Genomic DNA, 14,549 nt, shown 5'->3' on the forward strand with positions numbered 1-14,549 from the left:
CATCTTGAGACTGAAAAGTGAAAATACAAACATTGGATGATTCTCAAACTCTTTTTCCAGGATGTGAAATCCAAATCAGAATATACCTGACCAAGTGACAGAAAAACAGATCTGAAAAAATAAAGAACAACATATATTTACTGTACTAGAGAATGTATGAAGAGTAGAAACTCTATAATACACCATAGAAGAGTAAAAACTACTCTTCTGCCACCTAGTGGTGCCTTTTAGCAATCTTCACAAGCACACGAGTTCATTACTACTGCCACACAGAGGCTGACTTGAAAAGCATTCAAATTTTCTCATCTTTAAACAAAATACTAAATGAGTCCTAATTTTAGCTTCATTTAAAAAAAAATGGTTTGGCTTGTTTGGTTTGTAATTAGTTGGCATCACTTTCTAACAGATATGAATCAGATGACCCTATATTCATCTATTCATGGCATTGATAATTAACTGAAGTGCAGCATTTGCCCAAGCAAATAAATATAGTTTGATTAGTGCTGTTCACATGTAAGCCAAATATTAAGATTTTGCTGAATGAACCTAATTTGTCTGAGGTTTGGAGTTTGTGGATTATATAAAGCCATTACTAAACACATACAATTCATCTGATTACCTTCAGAAAGAGGTTCAATAGTCTTGATAGAGCTGAAACACTCTTTCCTTTGCCACACAATTCATTCAATAAATGGAATTGTGATCTCTTTGGTAACAAAAAATTCAACTGGACTTCACTATGCACTAGCAGGTTTTGACATGCATATGATATTGCTATATGACAAATGGTTTAATGGAGATAAAATAATTAGATTTCACAATGATTTTTGGAGACATTCAGTGAATTAGCCCTCCAAAACATACTGTACTATAGGGGACACTAGGATACATTCTGCATACAAGAAGAGTTTATTTTACCTCTTTTATTCAGCCTTGTCTTTCTGCACTTGCCCTTCTTTCTCACGGTTTGTCATGCATTTATTCCAGTACATCAGGACCTGTAAAAGCATCAGCCCACTGCCACAACAGGCCAGTGCATGCATCTGACTTGACAGAGATAGGCCTGTGTCCTTCAGAAAGAGAGAGAGAGAGTGATTACAAAAGTGAAAAAGAGATATTACAATTATAATGGGTAATATTAACATATACTAATGTGTGAATATTTAAATAAGTACATTTATTTTCTGTATGGGAATTGGGAACATATCTTAAGGTCTTGGCTTCAGAGATGGCCATAAATACATGGAAATGTATTTAAAATACAAATACAAAATACTGTGTGAATTTTTTTTTTTACAAAACAAATACAGTATTTAGTATTTTGAAAATACACAAAATACATGTGAAATTGGCCATCCAGTGCAGGTATAGGTCACAGTGAATGAAGAAACTACATAGGCCTACTGACTTTTCATTCCCAGCCTCATCTCTGTCATTCTTTCTTTCTTTCTGGCAATTACAAATAAACTTATGCAAAATAGCAGCCATTTATATACTTATTTCTGGTTACAATGTAGTCTATTACTTGTGGTGAACACTATTAAAAAATCCATACTGTATGTAAAGCTGTGGGAACCTTTTCTGCTATCTAGCAAAAAGTATGGATGTGTGATATGACCAAAATCTCAATTTTACTTCACAGTAACAATATCATGGTTTCACAATTCTCAATATCAGTTTTGATTCCACAGCATAAACTGAATTTCAAACTCTTTTGAGGTTTTTTTTTGTGTGCAGGAAGTCCAATGCTTTTTAAGTAATTTTATGTTTATTTTATGTAAAGTTTATTTGTTTCTATAAGTTTATTAAAATTAGAAAGTGTATCTAAAATTTAAAATTAGAATTAATTTCGATTCATTTGACAATATTTACCCTTTTTTGATTATTATTTTTTATGTACAATAAAACTAAAAGCTGAAGATTTGTGTGGTGTATCATTCATCAGTGCTTCTTTTTCCACTCCAACGTTCCAATAATTCCTGCCCACTAAAAGCTGCACGGATAAATTTGCAAAAGTGAATGTCTGAACTAGTTGATGCACAAAATCAATACCCTGATAAAGAGGTTGACTGGCAAAAAGTATTTTATGTATTCTGAAAATACAAAAATACTCATCTTAAATGTATTTACAGTAAATACAAATTACATTTGATTTTTTCCAAAGGCTTTAAAATACAAAATACAAAATTGTATTTTGTATTTCAAATACGTATATTAAATACATGTATCTGAAATGCTGCCCATTTGGCTTAAAAAGCTATCAAACATTTTTACTATTATTGCCCAGAAAAAAAAGAGACTGATCATTAAACACTGATCTTTGGTGACAACATGCTCTAATACCAGAGCATGTTGTTACACTACAGCGTAAGTTTTCCTAATGGAAGCTGTTAGCATTAGGTTTTCTGAGTTGCAATGGAAAGTAAGTAGTGACAGATCTTTTTCTTACTTATTGTGATGTCCATATTGAAATGTACTATCAAAAAGATTGTAAAAAAATTTTTAGGGTGGAATACTATTTTATCTTGAATCTGAATTCTATTCATCGGCTGAATGATTGAAGAAGAAGTCCAGAATACATGTTACCAGAGAGAGGTCTGTGATTAAGTAATAATATTTTAATAAAAAATTACAATGTCAAAACTCAAAAGTTTTTTTTAAACATTTGCATGGATGAATTGTTCACAATAAGATCTAAAATATGCATTTTAAAAAATCAATAAGGTGAATTTTCCTTTCATGCCGACTATAGACAGTAAAAGAGACACATTTTTGCAAAAGAAAAAAAATAAAGAAAAAAATTCATACAATAACAGACAATTTTTTGGTTTTGGTCAATACATGTAATTATTAATCAACTGCACAAATGTTTAGAATTTTGTAATATATATATATATATATATATACTGTATGTATATATATATATATATATATATATATATATATATATAATTATCATTTTAAATTGAATAAAATTGTGACAGCTTGCCTGACCTGACATTTATGAAAATTACTCTAATTATGAGAAATCTACCTTCATTATATTGTTGACCACTATTTTTATGTATGCCGGTGTGTTTTCATTGTGTTCACTCACAGCCATAGCAAAAATACTATGGCATTAAAAATTTTGTTTGTAGGACAGAATTCACAAAATTATAATTTAAAAGGAGTTTCAGGTATTTTACTTTTGAAAACCAACATATAAAACCACTGCTAGAGAAAACATTTTTCTCACAAGCATTTGTGTAATAGGACATTTAACTCAAAACCACAGTTATTAAGATATAGACCTTGAAAACAATATCCATGTGTGACAACCAACCCTAGTCTCCTTGACATTACAATTTCTGCCCTAAATGAGTGTGTGTGTGTGTGTGTGTGTGTGTGTGTGTGTGTGTGTGTGTGTGTGTGTGTGTGTGTGTGTGTGTGTGTGTGTGTGTGTGTGTGTGTGTGTGTGTGTGTGTGTGTGAGAGAGAGAGAGGGAGAGTGAGTGAGTGAGTGAGTGAGTGAGTGAGTGAGTGAGTGAGTGAGTGAGTGAGTGAGTGAGTGAGTGAGTGAGTGAGTGAGTGAGTGTGTGTGTGTCCCACATTATGGGGACAAAATCCTCGAACTAGTGGGGACATGTTTTGGTCCCCATGAGGAGAACAGCTTATAAATGATCCTAAGTGATGTCTTTTGAAAATTAGAAAATGCAGATGTTTTCTGTGATGGGTAGGTATAGGGGTAGGGTTAGTGTTAGAGGATAGAATATACAGTTTGTACAGTATAAAAAGTCATTATGTCTATGGAATGTCCCCATAAAACATGAAAACACAACACAAGAGTGTGTGTGTGTGTGTGTGTGTGTGTGTGTGTGTGTGTGTGTGTGTGTGTGTGTGTGTGTGTGTGTGTGTGTGTGTGTGTGTGTGTGTGTGTGCACCTGCAGGGAACTGAAGATACGCCCCAGAGAGCCAAGAAAGGACAGGAAAACTGAGAGTGCAGACAGCTGTCCTGTGTGTCCACATTTAAAGTTACTGCCAGCCTGGAAGAACTGAACACACACAACATAAAATACCACAAAAAATGTTTGTTTGTTTGTTTGTACACATGGAGATCTTTTTTGGGGGGAGGGGGGAGGGGGCGGGGGGGGGGGGGGTGTAAAAAGTCCTGTCTCACCCTTCCAGCAATAACCAACAGCACATTCCACTCATGCAGGGTCCAAACCACTGACACAGGGGTCAAAGGTGAGGCCAGGAGGAACATAAAGCCACAGTATAGAGCAAGAAAATATATACCTGCATGAAAAACCCAAACAAACATTAGATTATGAAAAAGGAAATTCTCTCCATATGGTTTAAGCCTTCTTTTTCTAACCTTTTATGGTTTTCCCTCGGTAGTGCTGGATGAGCAAAGCCAGGACAGCAATCTGGATCAGTGCAAACAAACTTTCCCCCCAGGCTCTGCACACACACACACACACACACACACACGTCTTAACATGACTGCATTCACACATTTAGCATAATCTTCTCTACACAGTATATGTTAGCGTTTGACATTAATGCAAAAGCTGTTTTACCCAATGGGAAAGTTCCGAGAGTAGCAGAAAGCTGCACGAGTAGAGATGGCCAACAGCTCCAGAAAAACAGATGTCAGACACAATCCATTAGAACTTCCAGACCAAAGAATTTTCCAGATCTGAGGCAGTGGAGCTGTGGAAAGAAATTAAAATGTTATTTTATTAATATTTTGAATATGTTTTTTTTACATTTTCTTTTTTCATTTTAGTTTTAATAATTTGTTGTGTGTTTTTGTAATTTTAGTAGTTTTTGTCAATATTTTTTTTCAATATAGGCCTATATACATATATTGTTTTGATTTAGTTTTAGTTAACTTTAATAACCCTAGGAATAAGCAGATACTATAAAACACAGTGTCAACTGATAGAGCAGAGAAAAGATTAAATAATGATTGCAACTCTGGAGGATATGAATATGCAGGACTAATGTCAAATAGACTACTACTTACCAATAACAATTCCCATCAAAATCATTATTCCCATAGTCTGTTTCATGATAATCTTCAGGCAAGGTACTAGAACAATACACAGTGCACAGTAAACAAATATCGTGTCTACAGGCCAAACACACACTGGACACTGAATATCTGTCAGTGAAACACATTAAATATCATAACAACAAGTCATCTGTCATGCAGTATTATGTTAAATAAAATGCTACCCATTATACAATTAATTTGTTTAGTATATTGTTTAAGACATGTTTGGATGAATTCACTAACATTTTCACACGTTTATTCGACATAAAGCTGTTTCTCACCGTGCAAAAAGTTGAAGTAAATGAAAAAGTGGTCATAACATTTTTCTGGCATGAAGAAAGTTAGCAAAAATTCTTTCAACGAAGGCATGGTCCCTTGGTCAGACGTGTCCATAGTTCATGTATTCCTGTCGGTGGTCGTTTATCGTATCCAAACCCAAATCTTCAGAACGGAGAATAATCAGTGAATTAACATGAACAGATTCCTCTTCACATGGCTAAACTAAATAGACGTCTAACACTCGATACGTTACTTTTTTGGTCGTCTTTTTGTAACGTCTAAGTAAAATCTTTTTTGAACTAGTGACCATTTAAAAGTCTTGATAAAATCCACCAAAACTGCCTCTAGTTTGACGGCAAAGCAAGCCTCACCAATGATCTGTAAGTTTTAGAGGGGCGTGCATGTCTCTGGATTTAGACTAACTTGTGTTTTTAAAGCTCCCGAATGGAGAGCCCTTTCCTAGAGGTGATTTAATGCAACTAAATTAACTAATAACCAAAGCCTGTTCAGTTCACAAACGAAACGTTTTTGTATTTCCACATTTCTATGCTTTTATCATCAATACCCTAAATGTAGAGCCAGCTGCACTGAAATATGTGTTCATACAGGGGGCGCTCGCGGCTCACTGCTCTTACAGTTCCTGGTAAAAAAAAAAGTAACAGCAGTTTGCTAGAATGAGAAACCCCGGAAATGTGAAAAGGGTCACTATTCCCTTTTGTGAATGTCAACTTTTACACGAATGATACTTAAAAAGATAACTGTTATCAGATGTAATTATTTTGTACATTCTGTATAAAATAAATAAATAAAACAGGAGGCTTTTTGGCCCAGGTAAGGGGCCATTTACATTCTTTTCAATTTGCCACTGTTCTACTCTATTTTAGAAAAGTTTCCATTTATTCCCCTAAAATAATACACAAGGCAAGAATCATGCCTATGCTAAACATGTAATCAGTAAATTTATCATGATGGAGATGTTTATGTTTGGCTTGTGTTGCTTGTCATATGAACTTTTTATGATGCTGATTTATTAATACAACATTCATTTTTATTTAATTAACACCCGACCACGCGCCAAATGCGGGTGAATTTTGCAATTGGCGGGTAAAACTGTCAATCTAGGCCTACCTGCCACATTGGCGGGTAGCCAATGAGAATTGATTGATTCGTTAGTTGTTGGTTTTTTTATTTATTTTTTAAGTCCGCGACGTAAAATACGGTGTTTTGGATGTGCGAGTAACAGTATTAAACTGTTGGTGAGATGGGATGAGATGAGATAAAGCAAAGCTGACGTTGGTTATGGTACAATGACAGTTACACAGAGGACTGCGTGTGTATGTTGAGTTGGGAACCAGTGAGAAAATGTCCGCTACCCGGTCACTTTACCAGTAATATTAATATTAATTTAGTTCTGCTTAACGGTTCAATTGACTTTGATTAATATGCGCGAGTGAGAGAGCGCAAGACAGCGCTCGACCATAGAGCGCTCGACGTGTTGTTTGAAGACGTGAGAGTGCGCGCGCGCGGCCGGGGCTCTCTCTGCTCGTTATCGCCCTGTCAGGCGCAGCAGTCATTCTATTCTACATCACTTACCGATCAAAGGCTTTGGCGGGACAAAAATCGAGACGGCTTTGGCGGGACAAAAATCGAGAAGGCTTTGGCGGGACAAAAATCTTCGGCCGGCCAAAAAATGTAAATGCAGGAAAACTCCTGACAATGCTCGTAAGCGTTTGCTGCGCTGTTTCTTACCTTGCTTTACGTTGACTTTACTAGTTTCAGCTTCACCGTCACCGCTTTTTTTTATTTTTTTTTTATTTTTGTTTAGAAAGCCTCTATTTTCTTCTTCTCTTTTCTTTCCTCTTCTGAGCACCGGACTTGTGCTGACCGGACATTTTGAGCGTACTGAACTTCAAATTAAATGACAACATCAAATTTTGATCAGTGGCCAAACCATTTTTGTCTTGGGTGTGGGGGGCCCCAGTTCTGGTGGGGGTGGGGACATGTCAAAAAGTGGTGGGGACATGTCAAGGAGACCAGACCTCATGAAGATGCAGCAGCAGTGGAGGAAGAGGAGTGCATCTGCTCCTTTTTTGTGGACTCAGATTAGCAGCAGTCAGTATATGAATATGACATATGACTATGTCTGTGACACAGCAAATCAATGAATAAAAAGATGCAGCACTTAAATGTGTATTCTTACAAGTTAAAGAACAATGTTTGTGTGATTTCTATTTTTCACCTTTATAAGGAAAAAAAAAAAAAGGAAAAAAAAAAAACTGGCTGGTAAAAAGTTACTGTGGCAGGTGGATTTTTAAATCCACCTGCCACAGTGGCTGGTGGTCAAAAAAGTTAACTTCAGGCCCTGGTGACAAATTAATAGATACATAGATATAAATATATATAGACAGCTAGATTAATAGATAGATACATATATAGATAGATTATATATAAATACATAGATAGATTATAGATAGATACATATATAGATACATAGATTCTATCTAGATACATATTTAGAGACATAGATATATTATAGCTACATATCTAGATACATAGATAGATTCATATAGATAGATACATAGATAGATAGATTTGGATAGATAGATAAAATGGATGCTCCCCAGAAGAAATGCTGTACATCTGTGGTGTGGGAGCATTTCCGTTTAGAAACCCCAAATAAAGTGAGATGTGTGTATTGTGATCGGCTGCTAGCCTACTGCAACAATACATCATCCATGATGCGCCATTTGAGGAGAATTTGAAATTTGCGTATTTGCCCAGAACTCATGATCCCCTAACTTACTGGAAAGAGAGAGCAGTAATCTTTCCTCATTTGTATGTCCTTGCTAAAAATATATATTTGCACGTCAGCAACAAGAGTCCCTTGTGAGAGGATTTTTTCAAAGGCTGGAGAAATTATCTGTAAAAAAAGAAGTCCTTCCACAGCAGAGAAATTTATTTTTTTAAATAAAAATCTCAAAAAAAAGTTAGACATTGTGGCTTGATTTCTTTTATTAATATTCATTTTGCAGGACCAAAATAACATTATGCACAGTGAGGAGCCAACAGGTTACAAGCTTCACATATTAGAAAAATACAATAATAAAAAAACAACACATTTTTTTAATGGCTCGTCAAGGTTGTTTCAGATCAACACCTGCAAGTGACCACTAGGTGTCACCGTTGAGACGGGTGTCGGATTGATTCGAAGCCTCGAAACAATATGGCCCATTTGGTTCAACTGTTTCATTGCTTCACGAAGCCTCGATCTGCCCACCACTAGCAGAAACAAACATCAGAAGTGATGTGAAATGTTACAAGGACTCAGGGACAAACACTGACACAAACAGGATATATATACACAGACACTAACAAGGTGAGGGGAAACAGCTGAGTGCAATGATGATGGGGAACACCTGAGTGCAATGATCAGTGGTAGCCAGACAGGATGATGGGAAACGTAGTTCATGATGTGAGTGACACCGGGGAAGGAGGACATCTAGTGGACACCCGGGGAACACAAACCCAACACTGTGGGGCTGTTTACACCTGGCCACTTCATGCGTTTTCTCAGATCGGATAGCTATCTGATTTATCAAAACGATTCCATTTACACCTGGTCACATAAATGTGTTTTTGCGAAAAGGATTTAAATCCGATCTTCAGTTCCCGCGCTATATGCAGATTTAATGGAGTGCGACTTACGCGACTTACTTTCACTTTGATTTGCGATAGTTTGCACGTTGGTTTAATGAAGAGATGCTCAGCTTCTCATCTGCGGTGATGCGTGTTCCGGTTGCGTCGTCATATCTGGCTATAACATTACATATAGCCTATAACACGCTCTCACACGTTTATTTTTAGCATTTTTGGGAGGAGTACAATTTACATATGTGGTTTCAACAACCAGATGCGTTTACACTTGTCCAGTTTCGTCTGGAATGCGGCCCAGACCACCTTCTGAAGTGGTTTGAGCGATCGGATTCAAATCCGTCTCGAATGCGTTTCGGAGGGCATTTACACCTGGTCTTTTCACGATCGGATAGCTATCCGATCTGAGAAAACGCATGAAGTGGCCAGGTGTAAACAGTGACACTAGCAGTGCAGCAGCATTTTTGGCTGAGGGAATTCCTGGACGGACTTCAGAGCCAGTCCCAAAGATCAAAGGGCCTTCATAAAATGTAAGAGGTTTACATATGTGTTATTTTTTATATAGGCTATTTTTGATATTTCCATTTATTTTACTTTGGGTTAGGATTTTTGTTGGTCCCAATAGATTCTGATGGTAAAATCTGTCTTTTGGAGCCTCCTATCCCAACAGAACCCCAGGCAGTTGTAAGTCGCCTACTCAATACACCAGAAATTATGACAAATAGTGTTATAAAGTGCACTCAACCAAATCCTCATCACATGAGATGTTTTATCTGATCTGACGTGTACGCAGACTGGTGCATAGATATATACACTAGATGTCGCCTTAAAGACATTCGTTCCAATGAACTGCCGTAGACAAGGCGACATCTAGTGTGTATATATCAATGCACCAGTCTGCGTACACGTCAGATCACTTGGACATGGCTGTGTATAAGCGGTAAAAACGATATAAATACTGTTCGTTTTCTCATACAAACCGCTCGTTTCGTGTCTTAGGCCATCAATGTGTACTTACGATGGGGAATTGTTTAATTTGGACGACGGGGAATTGTTTTAATTTGGACTCTGTGCATGCTCTTTGAGACAGTGACCATAGACCTGCATTATATGACTGACAGACAAGAACGGTTTGACCTAAAAATATAAAAATTGAAACTACTGCGGAAAAAAAGACACCTACATCTTGGATGCCCTTGAGGTAAGCTAAAACATACCAAAAACTAATTTCAAAGTGAACTATCCCTTTAAAGCTAGATTTGCCGGTCCATACGTCATTATACGACGGGAATCTGATGAAAATTATGTCATCAGTGCGCCAGAGAGAAGGACTAAAACCTAGTTCATGTGAATGTCATGTGAATTTGCTTAATCTTATTATGTGCGGGAGGAACGGGTAGCCTATATCTCCTCATAAAACAGAATCGGTTGCTTTGTCCGCGTGGATCAGAGCTCATCACGTGGGACGAGTTGCCTTTGACAGATTAGCCTATGAGGCCTTGGAACCTGAAAACTGCATTATGTGTCCTCGGTTAAGTAATTCGGAAACTTTGAGAAATTTGCCAACATTCCTTGAACATCTTCCTACAGAAAAGCGTTGTGAATCGGCTGAGTTAATTCGGGAATATTCGTCCTTGTTTTCTGATGTTCCTTCTCAGACGTACAACATGACATTCTTTGTGGGCGATTCCCCTCCGACGTCAGCGATTTGAGTTCTGTGGAAAAGGAATCAGAGTGACATTGATATGCTTGGACACAGTGTAATTATAGGGTAAATCTTGCAGTAACTCTTTGAGTTTTATTTTATGGGGGGAGGGTGTGACGTCCCTGTCGGCCGTTCCTTGTTTTGTGTAGGCCTATATGTGTGTTGTATGGCAAGCCGTTTTAACATTTAATGATTTAAACCGACTAGTCTCTATTTTCATGCTACTAGTACTTATTTTTTAGATACTAGTATCTATTCCATTAAGTACTAGTACTTATTCATTAGCTACTAGTGTTTATTCTTTAGGTACTAGTGCCTATTCTTTAGATACTAGTGCTTATTCTTTAGGTACTAGTACTTATTCAATAGATACTAGTACTTATTCATTAGATACTAGTACTTATTCATTAGATACTAGTACCTATTAAATAGATTCTAGTACTTATTCATTAGATACTAGTACTTATTCATTAGATACTAGTTCTTATTTATTAGATACTAGTTCTTATTCATTAGTTACTAGTACTTATTATTAGATACTAGTACTTATTCATTAGATACTAGTACTTATTCCAATAGTGACTAGTAACTATTCTTTTGTTACTAGTAACTATTCTTTTGTTACTAGTAACAAATACATTTTTTTTTGCCATTGACTTCTATGGGGATCTGTCATTCAGATATCAACTATTCAGTTCTGACTAGTATGTATTCCAATTGTGACTAGTACATATATATTAGATACTAGTAGTTATTTATTAGGTACTAGTACTTATTTTTTAGATACTAGTAACTATTACTAGATACTAGTATGTATTCAATAAACACTAGTACTAAGTCATTAGATACTAGTACCTATTAAATAGATACTAGTACCTATTAAATAGATACTAGTACTTATTCATTAGGTACTAGTACTTATTCATTAGGTACTAGTACTTATTCATTAGGTACTAGTACTTATTCATTAGGTACTAGTACTTATTCATTAGGTACTAGTACTTATTCATTAGGTACTAGTACTTATTCATTAGGTACTAGTACTTATTCATTAGATACTAGTACCTATTCATTAGATACTAGTACCTATTAATTAGATACTAGTACTTATAAATTAGATACTAGTACCTATTTATTAGATACTAGTTGTCACGGACACACACAGGGAAAAGGTAGATCCAATCGCAATATTTATTGGGTAATCCGTAATTCGTAAATCCAGTCCAGGCAAGGGTCAAAACCATACAGGCAATCCAAAACAAGAACAAAACAAGAAACAAACGAGAAACAAGCAAGAAACAGACCTCAGGAAGTGTTGTAACATTAAACAAGGACTCCGTGACAAACACTGAAACAACCAGGGTATATATACACAGATACTAATGAGGTGATGGGAAACAGCTGTGAGCAATGATACAATGAGTGACAGAACAGGATGATGGGAAATGTAGTAAGAGTGAATGACACCGTGGGGAAAGAGGACCTCTAGTGGTGATCCAGGGAAACACAAACCAGACACTGTGACATAACCCCCCCTCTACGGAGCGGCTACCAGACGCTCCAAGACACAATACACAACAAAACAAGAGTCCAGGAGGGAGGTGGAATGGTGGAGGATCAGGGGGAGGGATGGGGGGCCAGGTCCATGGAGGGGAACAGGAACAGGGGGTGATGGCTTAGCCACCGGCCAGGGCCAAACATACAGTCTATCGGGCGGCCAGGGCCAAACATACAGTCCATCGGGCGGCCAGCGAGAAGCAGACAGTCCATCGGGCGACCAGGGCGGAGACGACAGTCCATCGGGCGGCCAGGGTGGAGACCTTCCCTCGGGCGGCCATGGTGGAGACTTTCCCTCGGGCGGCCAGGGCGGAGACCTTCCCTCGGGCGGCCATGGTGGAGACTTTCCATCGGGCGGCCAGGGCGGAGACCTTCCCTCGGGCGGCCATGGTGGAGACTTTCCCTCGGGCGGCCAGGGTGGAGACTTTCCATCGGGCGGCCAGGGCGGAGACCTTCCCTCGGGCGACCAGGGCGGAGACTTTCCCTCGGGCGGCCAGGGCGGAGACGACCCTTCGGGAGGCCAGGGCGGAGACGACCCCTCGGGCGACCACGGAACAGACACCCGCTCAGGAACAGACACCGGCTCAGGAACAAAAGCAGACACCGGCTCAGGAACAGATACAGGCACCGGCTCAGGAACAGGCACAGGCACCGGCACCGGCTCAGGAACAGGCACAGGCACCGGCTCAGGAACAGGCACAGGCACCCGCTCAGGAACGCACACCAACTCAGGGACAGATACCGGCTCAGGAACGGACACAGGCTCGGCGACGGCCATCTTGTCCGGAGACACAGGCTCGGCGGTGGCCATCTTGTCCGGAGACACAGGCTCGGCGGCGGCCATCTTGTCCGGAGATCCTGGATCGGCAGACGTGACGTGAACAGTCTCTGGATCGGCAGACGTGACGTGAACAGTCTCTGGATCGGCAGACGTGACGTGAACAGTCTCTGGATCGGCAGACGTGACGTGCAGCTCGGGCGGGGCCGGCAGGGCGAGCAGCTCGGGCGGGGCCGGCAGGGCGAGCAGCTCGGGCGGCGCCGGCAGAGGAGGACGCCTGGGCGGTGCGGGCAGAGCAAGTCGCCTGAGCGACGCGTCAGGGATGGCAGTCACCTCCGGGATGGTCTCTGGGTTAGGAGCCACCGAACAAGTCGTTGTGGAGGGGTTTCTCCTCCTCCGTCTCCGGACCACCAGACTCGAGACCACCGGAACTGGGACCACCGGAACAGGGACCACTGGACTCGGGACCACCGGCACTGGGACCACCGGCATTGGGACCACCGGACTGGAGTATCCCACTGGCTACGATGATCTAGGTAACTGATGAATCCCCAAAAGTCCAGGATTTCCAGCCCCTTCATCTCCCACCCAGGCAATGGGTCATCCAGACAGACATTGAAGAGTTCCTTCAATGCTGCGTTGTTGTAGTCCAACCCTCTAGAGAGGGTCCAAAACATCTGAGCCAGACAACCTACCGTCTGGCCCTGCTGGCGTAGGTCCATCAAATTTTGGACCCGTCCCCTCCTCTCCTTCTCCGTCTTAGGGGGAAGGATACGAAACCCCATAATGCTGGATCTATAATGTGACGGAGTCCTTCTGTCACGGACACACACAGGGAAAAGGTAGATCCAATCGCAATATTTATCTGGTAATTCGTAAATCCAGTCCAGGCAAGGGTCAAAACCATACAGGCAATCCAAAACAAGAACAAAACAAGAAACAAACGAGAAACAAGCAAGAAACAGACCTCAGGAAGTGTTGTAACATTAAACAAGGACTCCGTGACAAACACTGAAACAACCAGGGTATATATACTAATGAGGTGACGGGAAACAGCTTTGAGCAATGATACAATGAGTGACAGAACAGGATGATGGGAAATGTAGTAAGAGTGAATGACACCGTGGGGAAAGAGGACCTCTAGTGGTGACCCAGGGAAACACAAACCAGACACTGTGACACTAGTATTTATTCTGAATGTTACTAGTAAGATTTTTTATTTTACTAGTCACAACTGCTTTTTTACTCGTCTTATGTTATGACTAGTCAGAACGGCCACTGGATAGTTCAATTAAAAATCTTACTAGTAAAATAAAAAATCTTACTAGTAACATTTGGAATAAATACTAGTATCTCATAAATAGTTACTAGTATCTATTGAATAAGTACTAGTAGCTAATTTATAAGTACTAGTATCTAATTAATAGGTACTAGTATCTAATGAATAAGTACTAGTATCTATTTAATAGGTACTAGTATCTATTTAAGAGGTACTAGTATCTAATGATTTAGTACTAGTATTTATTGAATACATACTAG

At 39.3% G+C, this 14,549-nt stretch overlaps 1 protein-coding gene across 1 annotated transcript in view; it reads right to left on the reverse strand.

Annotated features, from left to right (window-relative positions):
• The window catches only part of mpdu1a (mannose-P-dolichol utilization defect 1a), a 5,805-nt gene extending 104 nt beyond the window's left edge, over positions 1 to 5,701 (reverse strand). The window contains exons 1-8 of the mRNA XM_082169645.1: positions 5,322 to 5,701; positions 5,011 to 5,076; positions 4,562 to 4,694; positions 4,357 to 4,442; positions 4,159 to 4,277; positions 3,923 to 4,033; positions 919 to 1,070; positions 1 to 111 (exon numbers count right to left, since the gene is read on the reverse strand). The exon at positions 1 to 111 is cut by the window's left edge and continues 104 nt beyond it. Of these exons, the coding sequence (XP_082025771.1) occupies positions 924 to 1,070; positions 3,923 to 4,033; positions 4,159 to 4,277; positions 4,357 to 4,442; positions 4,562 to 4,694; positions 5,011 to 5,076; positions 5,322 to 5,433 (774 nt within the window). The 5' untranslated portion in view covers positions 5,434 to 5,701 and the 3' untranslated portion in view covers positions 1 to 111; positions 919 to 923. The remainder of the gene's footprint in view (positions 112 to 918; positions 1,071 to 3,922; positions 4,034 to 4,158; positions 4,278 to 4,356; positions 4,443 to 4,561; positions 4,695 to 5,010; positions 5,077 to 5,321) is intronic.
• Between the last annotated feature and the right edge of the window lie 8,848 nt (positions 5,702 to 14,549).

The sequence above is a fragment of the Leuciscus leuciscus genome (assembly GCF_965113295.1).
Source record: "Leuciscus leuciscus genome assembly, chromosome: 5".
Taxonomy (NCBI): domain Eukaryota; kingdom Metazoa; phylum Chordata; class Actinopteri; order Cypriniformes; family Leuciscidae; genus Leuciscus; species Leuciscus leuciscus.